Source organism: Histoplasma capsulatum, genomic scaffold (assembly GCF_000149585.1).
Source record: "Histoplasma capsulatum NAm1 scaffold_3 genomic scaffold, whole genome shotgun sequence".
Classification (NCBI taxonomy): domain Eukaryota; kingdom Fungi; phylum Ascomycota; class Eurotiomycetes; order Onygenales; family Ajellomycetaceae; genus Histoplasma; species Histoplasma mississippiense.
This window is the reverse complement of record NW_001813980.1, coordinates 2,851,623-2,869,382: the sequence shown is the minus strand read 5'-3', so window position 1 is coordinate 2,869,382 and position 17,760 is coordinate 2,851,623. Positions and strand designations below refer to the sequence as shown.

The window sequence follows — 17,760 nt, the reverse complement described above, 5'->3', positions numbered from 1 at the left end:
GAAAGGTGTAAAGCCTTGCTTGATTGAAGATTGCTAGCTAAGTGGGAAGTTATATGGTGGAAAGGATTAATAAGCCCAAGACCTGCAGGTCTCACATAACTATATATGTATTAATGATGATATCTATCACTTGTATCTAATGATGATATCGCGATGATATCTAGTGATAATATCTCACGATGATATCTCGCGATGATATTTAGTGATGATATCTAGTGATGTGGTTCCCTACTATGCTGCGGCTGGCGGTCGCAGTGTATCAGTGGCGGGTTCAGTGGTCTCGCCCGCTGTGGGCCGGGCCACACCACCACACCCATGGGTATATATCACTATGAGCACAACCATTTAACAAATGATTATGTTGGCTTCTCACTATGGATAATCTACATTGTAGTGCTATCTCATCACAGTGATGATATATATTGAAGATGATATCTAGCAATGCACTTCCTAATAATCAACAAGCTCTATTCAATTACAAATAGAATGAATATGATTGGTGTGTGTACATTGTAAAATAGGCTGCTGTAATCACCCTGGCCTCAGACACTATACCTACCTGCCACATCTACATGGCTCTTTCAAGATCATCTCAACTTTGTCTCCTTTTTTTCCCTTGAGATCAAAGCCCATTTCATCATCTGGCATTTATACCAACTCATTGCCAGGCAGGTTCTGTGAGAGGGCTTAAACAGCTCCACCAAAACAGACGCCCCTTGCTGGCTCTCTGTCCCTAGGTTAATTCACAGCATCTGACGGCAATACGCTCTCCTGGACTTTAACTCGCCTCACATCCTTTTTCTTTGATCAAGGTGTGGTTCCCACGCTATGCTGCAACCGGCTGGTGGTCGCAGTGTATAGATGGTGGGATGGGTGCCGCTGGGGGCCGAGCCACACCACCACACCGACCTGTATATATATCACTATGAGCGCAACCACTTAACAAATGGTTACGTTGGCTTTTTGCTATGGATAGCCTAATTGTCTATCTTATCACAAAGGAGCGCGTTCTTGCGCATATTTACATAGGCCCGTTAACTCATCGTCTCGGGACGCACAACAGTTTGCATTATTATTTTCCCTCTCAACTCTTCCAAATTTCTCAACCCTGAGGCATAGCCCCAATTCTAATGGCAGAACGCCTCATTCCATGGGGTGATGATCCCTGGGAGGAAGCTTATGCGAGTCCTGAATCACCAGGATCAGCCACATCATGTTGATCTGCGGGGAAAAGGTCTCGAAGAAATCAAGGGTCTTCAGAAGACTCCGATGATTCTATCACCGTACGAGTCCAAAGTTTTCGCGCTGGCGTTCCCTCACTCGTTCAGTTAGGAACAAAGTGGGAGCCAGTACCGCTCTCCTCCCCACTAAGGCAAGAATGGGATACGATTTTGAAGCCGCGAGTACTGGAACTTCTTGAAGAGTATCAGATCAACCTGCAAGGCTCCCATTTCATCTATTATCTAACCGAAAATTCTACGGAAATGACATGACAGCCAAATATCACAACGCTCATAAGAGCAAACGCAAAGGAGTCCGAACAGGAATGGATCCATGTCGTGGAAGCTCTCAGGAAATACTACCTCAGTGCTAATAGGCCAGAGATAAATATTGAGTTACGTGATGAGAGAGCTGTTGAAAGAACGGAGTGTTACCCTGTTGAATCATCCGAAGCTGTCGTTCCAATCTGGAATAATAACGTTAAACGTCAGATAATTCTAAAGTTACGAGGGAGGGACTGGCTAACCCTGCCATTATTTCGGCGAGGTAAACCGTCTGGTCCCAAACCGCTAGTAGTCGTCTTGACAGTGTCGAAAGCTTCTACGCAAGACTGGGTCAGTATTCGTGAAGAGCTTGTGCAGATATTGGATATTTATCACCTCAAATATATTGGTGTTGAGATACTTCGAGGGGAAAAGGTATTCGGGACCGCCAATAACTATGATAGAATGCTCCTCACTGATGACGCGTTCACAAAGGGGATGTCAGTGGGCCGCAGTATCGGACCAAGGGGCTCGCAAAATCACGCGTCCACATTTGGGGGCTTTATCAGACTCCAAAATCTAAAGGGGAATTGGCATACTTTTGGTCTTACGTGTTTCCATTCGGTCGCTCCGGACGGCTGTGGCCAACTGGCCTTGAAGACTTGGCAGCGCGAGGGAATCACCGTTGGTGATAAGACTAATGACTTAGAGATAGATTCACCGAGCCTGGGGGATGCTGAAGAGACGGCAAGAGAATGGAGAAACAGCATTGACGCCAGACGAGATAGTACGTTTCAAGAGATTGAACGGCGACTAAATGACCAAAACGACCTTGTCACTCCTAGAGAAAAGGCGGAATACATGGTGAAGAAACGGTATATTGATATTGGACTTCAAATATTTAAAAAAAATCGGAACTCATTTTGGCCAAGATGATGCGCGCCTTGGGAAGGTATATGCCGCGTCTGGCTATCGACAGAGCAATTCCAGGGCTGTTGACTGGGCGTTAATTGAGGTCGATGAGTCAAGGATTACTAGCAATAAGGTGAGCCCCCTCCCTCCACTCTTCTAATACTGCTACTATTTTCCGCTCTTATGGTGATAAATCGAATGGTAGGTTCCATAAATGAGGATGTTGAATATCTAATGGTTAACACGGATAAAATATATAGTTCCCCAAAGCAGGTGGCGATCTTCCCCCGAAGTATGTTATATCCTTCCTCGCAATGGGCGAAAATGTGCCAGGAGTTGCCTCGATTGATCCGGACATGGAAGTTTTTAAAAATTGGACGCTCGACTGGGTTTACTGCTGGAAGACTTGCGGGGGATTGATAGCTCAACCTTGCATTCTCGGGTACAGGACGAAATGGGGGCTTGGGCGGAAGAAGTTGAATCAAAGGCTTATACTATCTTTACCAACAAAAAGTTCAATTCTGAGTTTGGAACACGGGAGATTGTGGTTCATTTGTGCTGGATTCGCATGGAACTTTGCTGGGTTGTACTTTGGCGGTACCACGGATTTGCGCGGGGTGGGATTTTTCACAAGCGCAGATGATCTGATCACGGACATCAAGAGGGTTACTGAAGCGAAAGATGTTCGGTTTGATGTCTAGAGGTGACCTACAGTGCCAGGCCATAAATATTGTTGTGGCAGAAATGTAGTGGGGTGTGCCGATCCTTGTGGCAGAAGGACAGTAACCTAGTAAGCAAGCACGTTCCCACATAGGTACCACCCAGCACCTTCATATAGTTAGAATTTTATATATTCTAACAATATAGATAATATGAATATATTTAGTAAAATCTTCTTACAACTTTTTCCTTTTCCATGGTTTTCCTTTTTCATTTCTTCATTCCTCTATATGCTTTCAAAATTAGGTATATTGTATTCCTCTAACATCTCATCAATACCCTTGTTTGTCAACCAGTATGGAGGTTTGACCTTCTCGATTAGAGGGAATCATGTCCACTCCAGGTCCACAAGACATTGCCGGCAAAATATTGGAAAATATAGTCCTCATAGATGCCCTAAAGATGCCATTTGAGATCTATGTTATTTACGAGCTGCCGGCTGACCTTTATCCCAATGTCACGATTGGCCAGTCCACCACGCCAAGACCCTCAGACAACGCCTTGAGTCTCAATTCCACGCCGGCTTGAGCTTAAATCCGTCACCTTCTTCACTCTTTTCCGCATCACTGCCACGACGTCTGCATACTCGTCATTCAATCCACATATCGTACGCAGAGGCCGCTGAGTCCTGAGATCGATTGACCTGAACGTTACCAAGTTGTGGTGCGCCAATTGGCCGGCAATCTGGCTAAAACTTGACTGACGCTAGGTTCGACCCGATTTTTCAAATATACTACTAATACCGACAATGCTCCGATTACAAGCACGGGGCCGGATGCCCAACTGCTTCAAAAGACTGCTTTTCCCATTGTCCTGGTAAGTTTTCTTTTCAAGGTATTTTATTCCCGCTAACCGCTGAAGTTTCGAATTCTGCTATCTCTAACCCCAACACTCTTAACCAGTCGAGCTCTCTCCGCAACTCCATACCCATATTCATCTTCGTCCTCACAGGAGAAGAAGCTCAACAGTGTTTCCCAACATGTAACGCAACCCATTTCCCAAGGTGCCTCACAGGCCATGCTTTACGCTACGGGCCTAATGCCGGAGGATATGTCGAAAGCTCAAGTTGGCATCTCTAGCGTCTGGTACAACGGAAACCCCTGCAACATGCATCTCCTCGATCTCAGCAACCGTGTGCGCGAAGGTGTGCAAAAGGCGGGACTCATAGGTTACCAGTTCAACACTGTTGGCGTCAGTGACGCTATCAGCATGGGTACGTCAGGTATGCGGTACAGTTTGCAGAGTCGGGATCTCATCGCGGACTCGATTGAGACGGTCATGGGTGGTCAATGGTATGATGCTAACATCAGCATCCCCGGGTGTGACAAGAATATGCCTGGCGTGGTTATGGCAATGGGAAGAGTAAACCGGCCAAGTTTGATGGTTTATGGCGGAACAATTAAGCCCGGGTGCGCGGTAACCCAAAACAACGCCGATATCGACATCGTGTCTGCGTTCCAGGCTTACGGCCAATTCATAACTGGTGAGATCACTGAGGCTCAGCGATACGACATCATCCGACATGCTTGCCCTGGCGGTGGTGCTTGTGGGGGGATGTACACTGCAAACACCATGGCGTCTGCGATCGAAGTTATGGGAATGACGTTACCGGGATCTTCATCGAACCCTGCAGAATCCAAAGCCAAGGATCTAGAATGCCTGACGGCTGGGGAAGCAATTAAAACCCTTCTCAAGGAGGATATCCGTCCCACTGACATCTTGACGCGCCAGGCCTTTGAAAATGCAATGGTTCTTGTCAACATCACCGGCGGCTCCACCAACGCAGTGCTCCATCTGATCGCTATAGCTGACTCTGTCGGAATTAAACTCACAATTGACGATTTCCAGTCAGTCAGTGACCGCATCCCCTTCCTCGCAGATCTCAAGCCTTCCGGTAAATATGTTATGGCCGATCTTCATACAATTGGTGGTACTCCCTCATTACTCAAGTTCCTCTTGAAGGAGGGTCTCATCGACGGCTCTGGAATTACCGTGACTGGTCAAACCCTGGCCAAGAACCTCGAGAAGGTTCCTGAATTCCCTTCAGATCAGAAAATCATTCGACCCCTCAACAACCCCATCAAGAAAACTGGGCACATCCAGATCCTCCGCGGAAGCCTCGCCCCTGAAGGCAGCGTCGGCAAAATTACAGGAAAGGAGGGTACCAAGTTCACTGGCAAGGCGAAGGTCTACGATCATGAAGACGATTTTATTACCGCATTAGAACAGAATGAGATTTCGAAGGACGAGAAGACAGTCGTGGTAATTCGTTACACTGGGCCCAAGGGTGGTCCGGGAATGCCTGGTGCGTTCATGCATCCAACTCTTCCGAAACAGGAACCAATTTTATGACACATCCAGCACTAATCCGTTTTCACTTCCCCAACAGAAATGCTCAAGCCTTCCTCCGCCCTTATGGGCGCGGGGCTAGGTTCATCCGTCGCCTTGATCACAGACGGCCGTTTCAGTGGTGGCTCTCATGGCTTCCTGATCGGCCACATCGTTCCCGAAGCCGCAGTCGGGGGCCCTATTGCGCTCGTCCACGATGGCGATGTCATCACCATTGACGCCGAAAAACGTTTGCTCGACCTTGACGTCTCCGAACACATCCTAGCTCAGCGTAGGAAGGAATGGGCCGATAGGGAGAGTAAAGGACTAAATCCCGTTACGGGAATGAAAATGAGAGGGACGCTGGGAAAATATGCTAGGTGTGTATTTGATTTTTTCCTTTTTTATGTCTTTCATCTCGTTGTATTCGTCGTTTATATATAAGAGGAATTACCGCAGCTAATAGCACAACGCCATACAGATCTGTCAAGGACGCAAGTCACGGATGCATCACCGACGCATTATAGAAACCTCCTTTCCGCTGCATCACTGCATTTTCTTAAATTTTTTTTTTTTTTTTTTTTTTTTTTCTTTTTTCTTTTATATTATTTTTTTTTAATTCTTTTTAGACTCGTCTTTGACTATATCCCAGATATCTATTTATTCACTAGATATCGATTCCGGAATTTTTCTATAATTCTAGTGCAAACCGGGGCCAGTTATTGGAACACTAGCTGTTGGGTTCTTTATCCTGAAGCTAATTTAAAAACATGCGAGGGGATAGATTCCAAAAGTTGTTGACTGTCAACATGGATCATGAAGAGCGTCCCTCTGAACTTTTCTCGCTGGATATGGTATATTCTCTTGGACTCGAGCGGAGTACATCACATCACATCTCTAAACGCCATTCCAACGCACTTGTATATACATGTATCTAATAAACGGGGCTCTAAAGAGAAATGCTTTGCGCTGAGAAATCAACGCTTTCGGGAAACAATCATATCTGCCTGTCTTAGTTGGGCCTCGAGAAAGTCTAGTACATACTCAACCCATGCAGCCAAAATGCTTCTAGGTAGGAGGCGACATAAAACAAAATGTACAAGAAAATAGGAGGTAAAGAGATAAATTAGGAGAAGAATGGCGAGACGCCCTTCTCTGTTTTCACTTCAGACTGCATTAAGCTGTCAAGTGTTGCAGGGGATATTACCATTCCGGGGTATTTGTGGGCGTGAACAAATGGGGTATGAAGGGATATGCACCAGGAGACAGATGGCAATCAAATGAGTGAATTCTTAAAGTACACATCAGGGCAGGTAAAAAAAATAATAAATAAATAAATAAATAAAACTATGGGTAAAAAGCGGCAAGTCGCGCCCAATGAAAGAGAGAAGGGGAGGTATGAAGAGAATGAAGAAAAATACCAAAATAAATATATAAATAAAATAAAATAGAATAAAAGGACAAGGTAAAGGGATGCTGAAAGACCGATCTATTATAGTGGTATATTCCCCCGAAGACTCCAATAATAACCCCAATCCCAGTCCAAAATGAATTTACTCCCCTCAAGAGGCGTACTTACCGTAGCGAAAACCGCGCCGTCACCGCATTCGTGGCCAAAATCTCAATTCGCTGCTCATAGAGCTCCATAATATGCATCATTGGATCCCCGAATACTACGTCTCGCAAATCGTCATCTTTCATTAGAAATGCTTCAGCATAAACCCCATCCTGCAAATTATTTTTCTGTTTTTCCATATCGCCTCCGCGAAGAAGGATCAGATTCCCCGCAGTGCAAAGAGACGATGGCGGCGTCTTCCATACTACTGTAGGCATCGGATCGTGGTCGTTTTCCCAATCGTCCTTGGTGCTTCTTTTGTTGCGTTTGCTATCGCTTGCGGCCTTCCTGCCTCCGAGGCGATATAATTTTTGTTGTAGCCTTGCCGAGGCTGATTTTTGGGAGATATTCTCCCCTGGGGTTGCGGAGGGGGGTCGGGGCAGTGGAGGTGCCGGGGAGATATAAAGGTCTAGCAGCGACCGAACGTATGCTTTATCCGCGCGGGGTACCGGGTCACCTTCATTCACAAACGAGAAGAATAGCCATTTCTGGAACCGGTCACGGCCAGGTCCAACGGGCTTCTGCAACGGCAGGAGTGACACCGGCGGGGAGCCGAAAGTAATGCAGTGCACACGTTTAAAGAAGTCGCGCATCCTGATAAGTTCAGATTTTACTGTCCCCGACAACATATGCATGTACAGCAGGCTGGCGATAGCGCCACCGGCTGAGTGGCCTGTGATAATGAGGGAGTAAGCGATTCGTGAGGGGTTATCATCAAGTATCTGCTGTAGTCGCAAGGCCACGGGCTTGACCATGCGGCGGGCAACGGAGAGGAAGCCGGCGTGGCAAAGATTTCCGCGGTCGTCTAAGAAGTTTTCTGGAGAGACGGGGTCAGAGTGCATGTTCGTGGCCCAGTCGCGAAAGCTGTTCGTGCCACGGATGGCGAAGACGATGACGTTCATGTTGTCGACTGGCTCTGATTTTATGACCATTGCCTTGGTGCCCAGGCGCCAGTCGGCTTCAACCCGGGTTTCCCGCTCAGCCCCAGTGGGTTTGTTGTAGACTCTTTGCGAGAAGCGCGCGGCTAGGCAGAGGAGAGGGTATGTAGGAATGTAACTGTAAGGGGGACAAAGGGAGGCAGTTAATTAGATGAATAACTAGCGAGTAAGTTGACAAGTGAGCAGCCAAAAAGCTTACAGGCGCAATGGCGTGAGGGAATCCGGAAGCCGAGAGTTTGCATAATGGTAGACTTTTGAGAAGTAATTGATACTGGACGGGTACGTACGGCGTTTGCGCACTCGGAATGGACGTCCACCGCCAGAGTCCCCGCCACGAAGTGACGGCTGAGGGGGGAGGTAGCTCACACCTTCAAAGGAAATTTTGGTTATTTAACATATTACGCTCTGCGATGACTGAGAGCAACCTACGTAGATCTTTCTCCATGCCACTGAATTCCTGGCCATCTATAGAGGCGATGACTTCGTCGAGCTTCCCGGAAAGAAGATCTGAAAGCCCAACAAATCCACGGGAGGAGCTATGATCCTTGTCGCTATCGCTGTTTAAGCTAGCCCGGGTGGATCCTTTGGAGGTGGTAGGGGCGCTGTCGTTCAAAGGGTGATAGAGGTGACGGTGGTAATGATGCCATTTGGGATGTTGCTCGAAGGCTTGTAAAGGCTCTGTTGGTTGTTCGGGGCGCCTCCAAGTGGGAGTAGAGCGGGCCTGTGCGGGGGTAGGCGAGCGGGATGGCGGGATGGGCGGGGAGTTGGGCGGGATGGAAGGAAGACGATTTGACGACAAATTAGACAGCCTTGAAATTTCGTAATCCGAGGGACTAAATGGGATGAAGGTTTGACTACCGCCACTGCTCTTATCGTCGGGACTGAAGAAGGTGCTGCCATTGTTCATGGAGAGTTGTATATCTCGAAATGCAGGGTGATCTTCCAAAGGGGGCGGTGCAGGGTGGACAACAAAATGAGGCGAGTGCCGGATCTGTTGAGAAGCCACGGCATTAGGAGGTGGAGGCGCAGGGCGAGGAGGCTGTTGAAAAGGGTCTGTATTGGCAAGCCCTGGGTGCAGCAGTGGGGGATTTAATATGGGCGTGGAGATATTTTGCAGGTAATAGGATGGCGGGAAGGGAAGAGGAGCACTGATAGTGGGTGTATTGGATCGCCGATAGGGATAGGAGGCCTTTGGGTTTGATATGCCAAAGAATGTCATAATGCTGGTGTCCTTGTTATTGTCGCATGGATAGACAATAGCTCGGCGCACCAGATATCAAATAGAGGAGAAGAAATAAGTAGTCCCTCACAACGGGGAGGGAGAGGATTCCTCTATGAGGTGGGAGGCTGGCCAGACAAGAAGGAAGTTCAAACTCAAAGCTGCCTCAACACGCAAGCGGGGAACAGAAAACCGCTTGTTTGCCGGAGCACTGGTGGTGGTGGCATGTTGAGAGAGATGGAGCACAACCAACAGTAGCGAGGGATTCCGCACAGCTGTTGGAAGGAGATCACATCTGGTGGGGTTGTGTCAGATATCTGGATGCGGTATCATTTATCAATTTTGTTCTGTTTCTTTTCTTAGAGCCAACCAGCCGGAAATCGCAGCTAACACGACAAACCTCCCAGGATCCGGGCGGCCATTCTTTGGCATCATTGGGCACGCTCGCACTGACAGCCAGGGATCAGACATCCGCAATGCACAGACATGGCGTGAGGCTGTGACATGGGTTAAAGGAAGTTAGACCCTGAAGGAGCAAGACATATCGTCAACAGAGACCCCATCGTTTCATCATAGCGGTTATTTTGTTTCTTTTTGCTCGTCCCAGACAGCCGTATCCACACCCCAACCGGACTAGAATCCACAAACGGCGTTTTTGGTGAAGCTAAGACGGGCTTTGGGTGTGAGATCTGCTGGGGCTTGCACCCGAATTCCAAGGGCGCTGTCCAATAGCCAATATGGACTGGTGAGAGATGTTGGCTTCGTGCATACAAGCCACAAACTAGCATGCAACTCGCGGCCAAAACGGCATTTGTGAAGGCAGAGGGCTGCACCTCACGGGTAACTCGCAGCTTGTGTACTCTATACGCAGTACGGAGTACGAAGTATCGAGAGAGCAACGTAGCGGCAGGGTTCTTCAGCTAATACTTACTTGCTGGGCCGTCAAGAGGTCGGGAAGAGGAACCGCAGATGCGAGATGCAAAGCCTGGGGGGGCCGGACCATAGTTGATCAATGGCCAGAGCTGCCCACACAAGCCGGTGACAATATTGTTGTTGATGATTGTAGTTGAGATGTTCCTTGCTTGTTTTGTTCTTTTGCTCAGGTCAACTACGGAGTAAAGGATAGATACAAGGCCCGACAAGGCTTGAATCCTTGCAGGGCGCGGCGGAGCAAAGTCGCAATCGAATCCCACTCTACAGATTACAGAATACTGAGTACCATACACTCTGAACTTCCAAAGTGATGACGGCCGAACTGCAGATTTTAAAGAATATAGGGTTAGTTAACCTAAAAATTGAGTTTGTAGTTTAACAAAGGAGCCCCGCAAGCCGCAATGCCCCCTTCGAGCACCGCGGATGGACAAATATGCATCATGAACCATCATCTTGACTACAGAGTACAACAACCATGCCTTCCTACGGGTTTATTTGCCGATGCAACGAAATTACCGTCTCACCGCCCCTGATTAAGCGCGTTTGGTATGCAGCAGCGCGGGGAGCTTGAATTCAGTGAGCAGGACTGCAGACGAGGCTAGCATCTTTTAGAACTTTTAGTTAACCCCCTTGGCCTGTTCCGCGGCATGAGCAAATAGAAACATCGACCTCTGAGAAATTCGTCCTGGATCTGCGGGCTCTGGTTTCTTTAAATAGCGCGGCAAGGCATGCAAGCGGAGAGTGGGAGGAGATGAATTCCTGGATTCGTCTACCTTCTATGTGATGCGCAGTACTGCACATGCACTGTACAACTAGATGATGACTCCTATGGGCTGACCGTGTCTCTAACGAGCTATGATGTGTATGCCAGCCCATTCTGTATCGAACAGCGATCAATCGCCTTTTAGGCACACCTGGCAGATTAACGTGGCAACAAAATCTAGACAAACAGCTGGGTAAGTTACTTTTTATGAATTCCATTGTCGTCAGCCGGCACATGCATACAGCACCGATACCTATTCATGAAAAACGGCGTGAGCCAAACGGCAATAATGCCCAATGAAAAAAAAAAAAAAAAAAAAAAAAAAAAAAAAAAAAAAGAGAGCCAGTGTCAGCCGGCTGAGCAGGTAAATGAAATGAAAATTACAAAAGGAAAAGAAAAAAGGAAAGGGAAGGGAAAAGGATTAGAGAGAAAATATAGATTAAAAATAGTGGTATGTAGGAAAATATTGGTTTTATGTCAAAACCGCCGGTACTATTTTCGTTTGACCGTCGTCGTCCATAACTTGACAAATTGCTGCTTATCCTTGGCACCCAGTCCAACCCGTCTCACTCGCCCCAGTCGAGCCAGCGACTCACCAACTTGGTTTAGCAGCGTCTGTTCCATGCTCGTTAACGACGCATCAAGATCCATGCGTGACTCGGCTAGCCTCGCGTCTAATGCGTCAAAGTAATTATGGTCATACGAAGGCTGGCCGTCTGTGGGTCCAAGGCGGGATCCGTTATGAATATTATGATTTTTCGTACTTTTGGTTTGGGTTGGGAGCAAGACGCTCTCCGCAATCCTCACGCGGATGCAGTGGGTAGGTTTGCTCAGGAGATTCCACATGAAAGACCTGTACGATTGTGGTATCGGAGTTGTGATGTCCGCGGGTGTGTACCTCAGGCTGACAGGGAAAATTCTTGTTGCTGCAGAGACCGCGACGAGAGACGGACTCATCTGCAGGATGCCTTTGCCGTTCGTCGTCGTGCATTCAGGAAATACTACAATGGGGCTGTTAGGGTGCCGTTTTATCAGCGTTGCTATATCCACGAGGCGCGAGCCTGCGGGTGGCTTCACTTCGGGGCGCGCGAATGCTCGAAGAATAGCCTGAACTAGGGATATCTGCTGGACCTTGCACGTTGAAGGATACGACACTGTGAATATGGGATCGAATATGGCGGCAAGGTAGAGAGCGTCGATTGGGGAAGTAAATGACGAAGCGATCACGGACGCAGGCCCTGGGAGTGGGGAGGAGTGCTGCGAGGCTAGAGATCTGTCAAACACATGGTTAGAGCTCCAGTAGCGGACATACCCGGCGGAGCCCCGGGGGTGCAGCAGCACAATCGCATACCCTTTTTTAACGCCATCTATTTGAAGATCAATCCACCATATGCCTGGAATTCCCAGCATTACCCACAAGGAGGCCTTCTTACCCAAGGATCCTATGGGAAGCCATTGGAGCACGCAAAAGTAGGCGACAAATGCGGTGATCAGGAGCGGCAGCCGCATGCAGAAGAGAAATATGTAGAATGGGAGATATATGCCGGAGTGTTGAGAAGAGATAGGTAGGAAAGGTGCGATTCCCGAACCTAGAAAACGTTCATCAGCCACGATGATGGCCTAAGCTGTGTGGTGTGCACGAAGGGCGGTTCTGTGGCAAAGGGCGTACCTCTATCTCTGAACTGAGAAAATTTCTCCATGACGAGAGTGACGCAAATGATACGCCCCCAGCTCTCGTGTCGTCGTGGGGGAGGTAAAAAAGTCGTGGTGCTTCGGAGCGGTGGGAAATCACATGTACCTGAAGCGGAATGAAGCCTCTCAACACAAAACTTGTGTTTGTGTTTTGAGGAATGCAGGATGAAGAAAGGACGGCAGGGTCAAGGGCAAGGAAACAAGCTAAAACACATTTTTAAATGTGTGGCTTCCGGCGACTCTTCAGCTTGTGCCGTCTCGCCTGTTCTCGCTTTTGTTCTCGATGGGTTCTTCGTTGTGAATATCAGTACGGAGTAGTAGTTAGTTAGTTACGGAGTAACTAACTAACTAGTTAATAACTTAGCAACGGCGAGAGATTAGTCAGCAGCAGTTAGTCAGTTAACTAACTACTCATAGATTCATTGTCTTCACCTTCACCAGGAAACTTGTCTAGATATTCCTCCTGAGTATTGTTCGAGAGGTTGATAGCTGCTTTCCTTCCCTGCTCAATGCCTCCTTGTCCCATGTCCTTTTTATTTAATAAAAAAAGAAAAAAATAACTTCCTGTTTGTGGATGATGGGGGAAGCAAGCCTGGCCTCAAGGGGAAAAGGGAACAAATAGGTAACTATAGCATGACAATTCCTGGACAACTGAAAGATCACACAGAGGGCACACTTGGAAATCCCTTTTATTCACCCTTCCATCGTCCGTTCAGAGTCAACAACGGGCAGATGGTGATTAGGCGAAGGCTGGACGAGCCCAATCAATTTGGTCAAGCATATCTATCATTCTCCAAACAACTTCCCAATCAGCAGCCTTAAGAGACGCCTCATTCATTTGATTTCGACATACCCCTCACCTACATACTGCAACTACTCCTTCAAACCTCTTGCAAGAACTCCAAGACATCAAATGCAACTAAAATGCCTGTTCTCGAAATAAACGTTTCTGGTCAATGCCGACTGAGCCGTCCTGCTGAGAGAGCCTGCCTCCGTGTGCGTGTGGCGGCGGAGAGTTCAAGTCAGGACGAAGCAGCCCAGAACGCTACCAGGGCAGTAAACACACTCCACGAGAAGTTCTGCGCGCTATCTCCCAGGACGGGGGATAGCCATGCGACCTCAGATGCACCAATCACGACTTTTAATATTGGGTCAATCACCACCTCCTCGAGAATCCCCACGGACATAAACAACATACCCACTGGCCCACGCCAGTTCTCGGCCTTTGCCAGCCTCTCTGCAGTCTTTCGCGACTTTGCCAAGCTAGGCCAGATCGCATCCCAACTGTTCATGATGCCGTTCGTTGAAGTGCAGTCAATCGACTGGCGGCTGACGAACGCGACATCTGCGGAGCTAAACAAGGAGGCGCGGAACAAGGCTCTGCTAAACGCGATTGAAAAGGCAACACTTTACTCGCAAGTGGTTACTCGAGAGGTGTCCGTGGTGGAAATTAGCGACCAGGGTGGAACTTTCCCTGAATCTAGTTCGCAGCCGGTCCGTCGATACACGATGGCTAGAGCTGCCTACGCAGACTCTGGTGCAGAAGCATTGGAACTAGAGCCACAAGAGATTGCCGTCACGGCTTCGATCACGGCAAAGTTTGCTACGGCAGATTGGACCAGGCCAGCTGTCATAATGCGATATTGATTCGATTTCTAAAATGATGTGCGCGTTCCGAAATATTCTGGGGGGATTTCAACTGCACAATGAATATGCAATTTTGTCCTCCTTTGTTCCCCCGCCCACCCCCCCCCCCCCTTTTTTTTTTTTTTGGGTTGTTCTTCTTGCCCCATTTTTCATGGCTCCCTACTTCAAGCCGCTGGTTCTAACCACCCGTTGTTCTCGTCTGGAGTCTTCGCTCAACGTCTCGTCACTCTTTCGTCACCCTGTGCATTGCTTAAAACCTCCCATTTTGTCTATCTCTCTGCTCTCTATATTAGACATAAGACAGACGTAAATCATTCAACAAAGGAATCCATAATCAGTAATCATAATCGCCCTTATCAACTTCATTACCCTCATTACATTACCCCCCTAACTAACCTCACCACTCAACTCCTTCAATCGCCGCCAACCTTCAGTTCCCTCCCACAACTCCTTGCCTTTCCCCTGCACGCTCCTCACTGCACTACGGGATTTAAACCTCCAATCCTTCGCAACAAGTTCCGGGCCCCCCCTATTCGAATCCTCTCCCGGAACCCCATCTCCCTCGATCTCCTTATCCATTGGCCCAAAAGTCGCATATCCCTCACGAACCACCCTCTCCGTCGCCTCCACAACCTCCATCCACTTCGCCTCATCGCCCATCCGGAACGCTCCTTGCGTGCACGACGCGACGGCAGCACGCCACGCCTTCTCGTGGGCCGCGATGGCACGGGAGGGCTTCCTTCGCCATGCCTCTACCTTCGCGACAAGCAGCCACATCGGTGCCGAGTGCGTGATGAGCGGGATGACGTTTTCGTCGAGGAGGTTGAGGATGATTGCTGGGAGGGTTCCGCGGGGGAAGACCGGAGCTGGTGCAGGAGTATCGGCCGTGTCAGTTCTGGCGCTGTCAAACGCATGGCCTGATGTAAGACTATTGACGAGGGCGGTGAGGATGTTGATGTCGATTGCTTTCTCCCCCTCTTTGGGGCCGCGAAGCTCGATGAGCCGTTTCTGTGCGTAGACGACGTCACGGAAGGGAGTTTCTGGAGGCGGGATAGATGCGCTGACGGTTAGGAGATTTTCCCAAATGCGGTGATTAGTGTGTTTGTATTTGGCGGCACGTTTGAGGGCGGCCAAGGCTTCTCGTTTATGCTTGTAGGGATCGGGTCTCTGCGGGATAGGTGCGGATTCCTCTTCATCTGCGGCTAGTGCTGGTGTATTTAGTTCCGAATTTTCTACGATGTTTGGTGGTGGAAGGTTGATCAATGCCGCGGCGAGATTGCTCCAGGCCTCAGCATCTGTTTCATCCAGCTGGATGCTTCGTGTAAAGGATTCCACGGCATCCTCGTATTTCTCCAGTTCTAGCTGCACACATCCAAGTGCAAACCAGGCGCCATGGTTGAATCGATTGATAGCTAAACTCTTGCGGTATGCTTCCTCCGCTTTTTCCAGCGACGGTGGTTTAGTAGTGAGATAATGGCGTGCAAGGGAACGTTGGGCACGGGCATACCGCTGATCCGAAACCGTCCATGCACGTTCGTACATTCCAGGGTCCTTGTCAATGTCTCCCAAAATACAAAACAAGCGTGGGGCATCTGCTGGAAGCCGCACAAGCTCGGACCCTTCGAAGGTATCATTGTCATCCGTAGAGGCAGGATTCGTACGATTAAACAACTGTTTCCGCACGAGTATCCTAGCCATCTCTTCCCTTTCCGTAGCGGCGTAGCACAAGGCAACTTCAGCCCACATTTGCAATCGTTCGTAAATGTCAAGAGCAGTGCGGAGCCCGCCCAGACTGACCCACCGCGAAGCAAGCTCGGCTTCGAGGTCCCATCTCGTAGAGAAATTTAACAGCCAGATATACTGGAGTCGGTCGCTTGCAGGTGCCGACTCTGATGGCTCAGGGCGCGGGAGAAAGGTGGTGGCTTGTTCAGCCGCCTTATCGGCACCAGAAATTGGATCCGACGCAGTATCAGCGATGACCTGATCGACAAGTGCTTGTAGTTGGAGCAGTCCTCGCTCCACCGTCCGTGACCTGTAGCCTTCGATCTTACTTCGAACCAGCAGGGCCTGGGAATAAACTTGCCAGTTCGAGCTTCCACCATCAAGAACCCGTGTCGCATAGGGCAGCGTTTCCTCTCTCGTAAGGCCATGCTCTGGAGAGGTGTTTGTTATCGCGGATGCGATGGAAAGAAGGATGATGGAATCCAATGCATTCAGCTTTGGCTGGTTCGAGGGGTCCAGAACTGCAAGAACTGGTGGCAGGGACGAGGGATCCTGAACCGTCATAGATATCTCTTGAGCTTCCACAGGCTCATCCTTCTTGAAGGATATCGCTTCTAAAAGTGTGTCGTCATTAAGATCCAAAGTTTTGGGTTTGGCGCTTTCTGCTGCTGCTGTGTGCGTCTCCGGCTCCAAGGCCGAGAGATCCTCCTTATGCTTAGACTCCCTAGCCGACGCATGTCCCTCATCTGCACTCTTCGCCAAAACGACTAGTTGGCTAATATCGCGGTCCTGGAACTTCGTCCGCTTCCCCAGCTTTCCAGTCAACGCATATTGGAACCCAGTTTCGCCCGCTGCACGCTCAAGATCTGCTCGAGCCTTGGCATCGAATCCATGATGGGTATGAATCGTGGCTCTCTCTATAAGGAACCTTGCACGCTCCTCCGCAGTTCGCAACGACGAAGGATTGGATGACAGAATCTTCCCCGCCAGAAATTCCAAGTCGGTATAAACAGCTGCCTGCAACGTTGTCGTATTCTCCGATAACATCTTCTGGTGCAGAAAATTAACCCTCATCCGAGAACTCCAGGCTGCCAAAGGAGCCGCAAATGCCACGTCGCCCTCCCCATTGAAAGTGGGTGTGATGGCCGAATGATTCAGAATCGCTTTAGCAAGACAAAACAGCTCGACGTTGGGGGTAAGCTTATACGCCGCCTCCCCGTCAACAGTCAAGCTGCGCACCATCGCCTCGCGCAACGATCGCAGAGCTTGCGCCACACATGGGGCCCCATCGTTTGTGTCCGTTAAGAACTTTGGGATCAGTAGATCTGACGCCCGAAACGCTAACGGAGGGCCAGTGACATTCGACTGAAGGAACGCAGACAACGCGGCGATGCCTATGTGAAGGAGCCGCGAGCGCGTAGCCGGCGCAGTGGCAGGATCGTCCGCGCGGAAGACCGCGTCGATATTTCCGCTGAGGAAGTCGATATAGGACAGGCGGCAATTCTTGATGCCGTCCTGAAAGACTGGATTTTCAGCGCGGCGACCGCAAATGCGCTCTGTTAGCGGGAGACGGAGGACGGCCTCGTATTCCTTGTCCGACAGCCGGAGAGCGTCGTATCTAAAAATTGAGGAAGAAGATGGACTAGTGTATAAAAGGTCCAAGGACGCTGGGAGATGTTCTGGGATCGCCATATGTGGATTTGTGTTGGTGGTATAATTTTTTTTTTTTTTTTTTTTTTTTTTTTTTATTCTTCTCCCCCCACAGATGGAGAAGAAGATTTTAGGCA

General features: G+C 49.1%; 6 protein-coding genes across 6 annotated transcripts; 3 read left to right on the top strand and 3 right to left on the bottom strand.

Annotated features, from left to right (window-relative positions):
• Positions 1–869: 869 nt before the first annotated feature.
• HCAG_04001 (predicted protein) lies at positions 870–3,097 on the top strand (the record flags this gene model as incomplete). The annotated part of the gene is made up of 5 exons (XM_001541853.1): positions 870–911; positions 1,138–1,327; positions 1,768–2,271; positions 2,417–2,529; positions 2,657–3,097. 5 exons carry the CDS (start codon positions 870–872, stop codon positions 3,095–3,097), a joined length of 1,290 nt encoding a protein of 429 aa, XP_001541903.1.
• A 767-nt stretch (positions 3,098–3,864) lies between these two features.
• Positions 3,865–5,971, top strand: HCAG_04000 (dihydroxy-acid dehydratase; the record flags this gene model as incomplete). The annotated part of the gene is made up of 4 exons (XM_001541852.1): positions 3,865–3,932; positions 4,019–5,421; positions 5,506–5,824; positions 5,926–5,971. The coding sequence occupies 4 exons, from the start codon at positions 3,865–3,867 to the stop codon at positions 5,969–5,971; spliced, it is 1,836 nt and encodes a 611-aa protein (XP_001541902.1).
• Positions 5,972–7,019: 1,048 nt separating this feature from the next.
• On the bottom strand, positions 7,020–10,219 carry HCAG_03999 (predicted protein; the record flags this gene model as incomplete). Its single annotated transcript, XM_001541851.1, has 6 exons — positions 7,020–8,115; positions 8,197–8,365; positions 8,427–9,050; positions 9,372–9,491; positions 9,671–9,713; positions 10,148–10,219. The coding sequence occupies 6 exons, from the start codon at positions 10,217–10,219 to the stop codon at positions 7,020–7,022; spliced, it is 2,124 nt and encodes a 707-aa protein (XP_001541901.1).
• A 1,185-nt stretch (positions 10,220–11,404) lies between these two features.
• On the bottom strand, positions 11,405–12,612 carry HCAG_03998 (conserved hypothetical protein; the record flags this gene model as incomplete). Its single annotated transcript, XM_001541850.1, has 3 exons — positions 11,405–12,264; positions 12,346–12,501; positions 12,582–12,612. The coding sequence occupies 3 exons, from the start codon at positions 12,610–12,612 to the stop codon at positions 11,405–11,407; spliced, it is 1,047 nt and encodes a 348-aa protein (XP_001541900.1).
• Positions 12,613–13,528: 916 nt separating this feature from the next.
• Positions 13,529–14,251, top strand: HCAG_03997 (predicted protein; the record flags this gene model as incomplete). Its single annotated transcript, XM_001541849.1, has 1 exon — positions 13,529–14,251. The coding sequence occupies one exon, from the start codon at positions 13,529–13,531 to the stop codon at positions 14,249–14,251; it is 723 nt and encodes a 240-aa protein (XP_001541899.1).
• Positions 14,252–14,520: 269 nt separating this feature from the next.
• On the bottom strand, positions 14,521–17,665 carry HCAG_03996 (conserved hypothetical protein; the record flags this gene model as incomplete). Its single annotated transcript, XM_001541848.1, has 2 exons — positions 14,521–14,535; positions 14,648–17,665. 2 exons carry the CDS (start codon positions 17,663–17,665, stop codon positions 14,521–14,523), a joined length of 3,033 nt encoding a protein of 1,010 aa, XP_001541898.1.
• Positions 17,666–17,760: the final 95 nt, after the last annotated feature.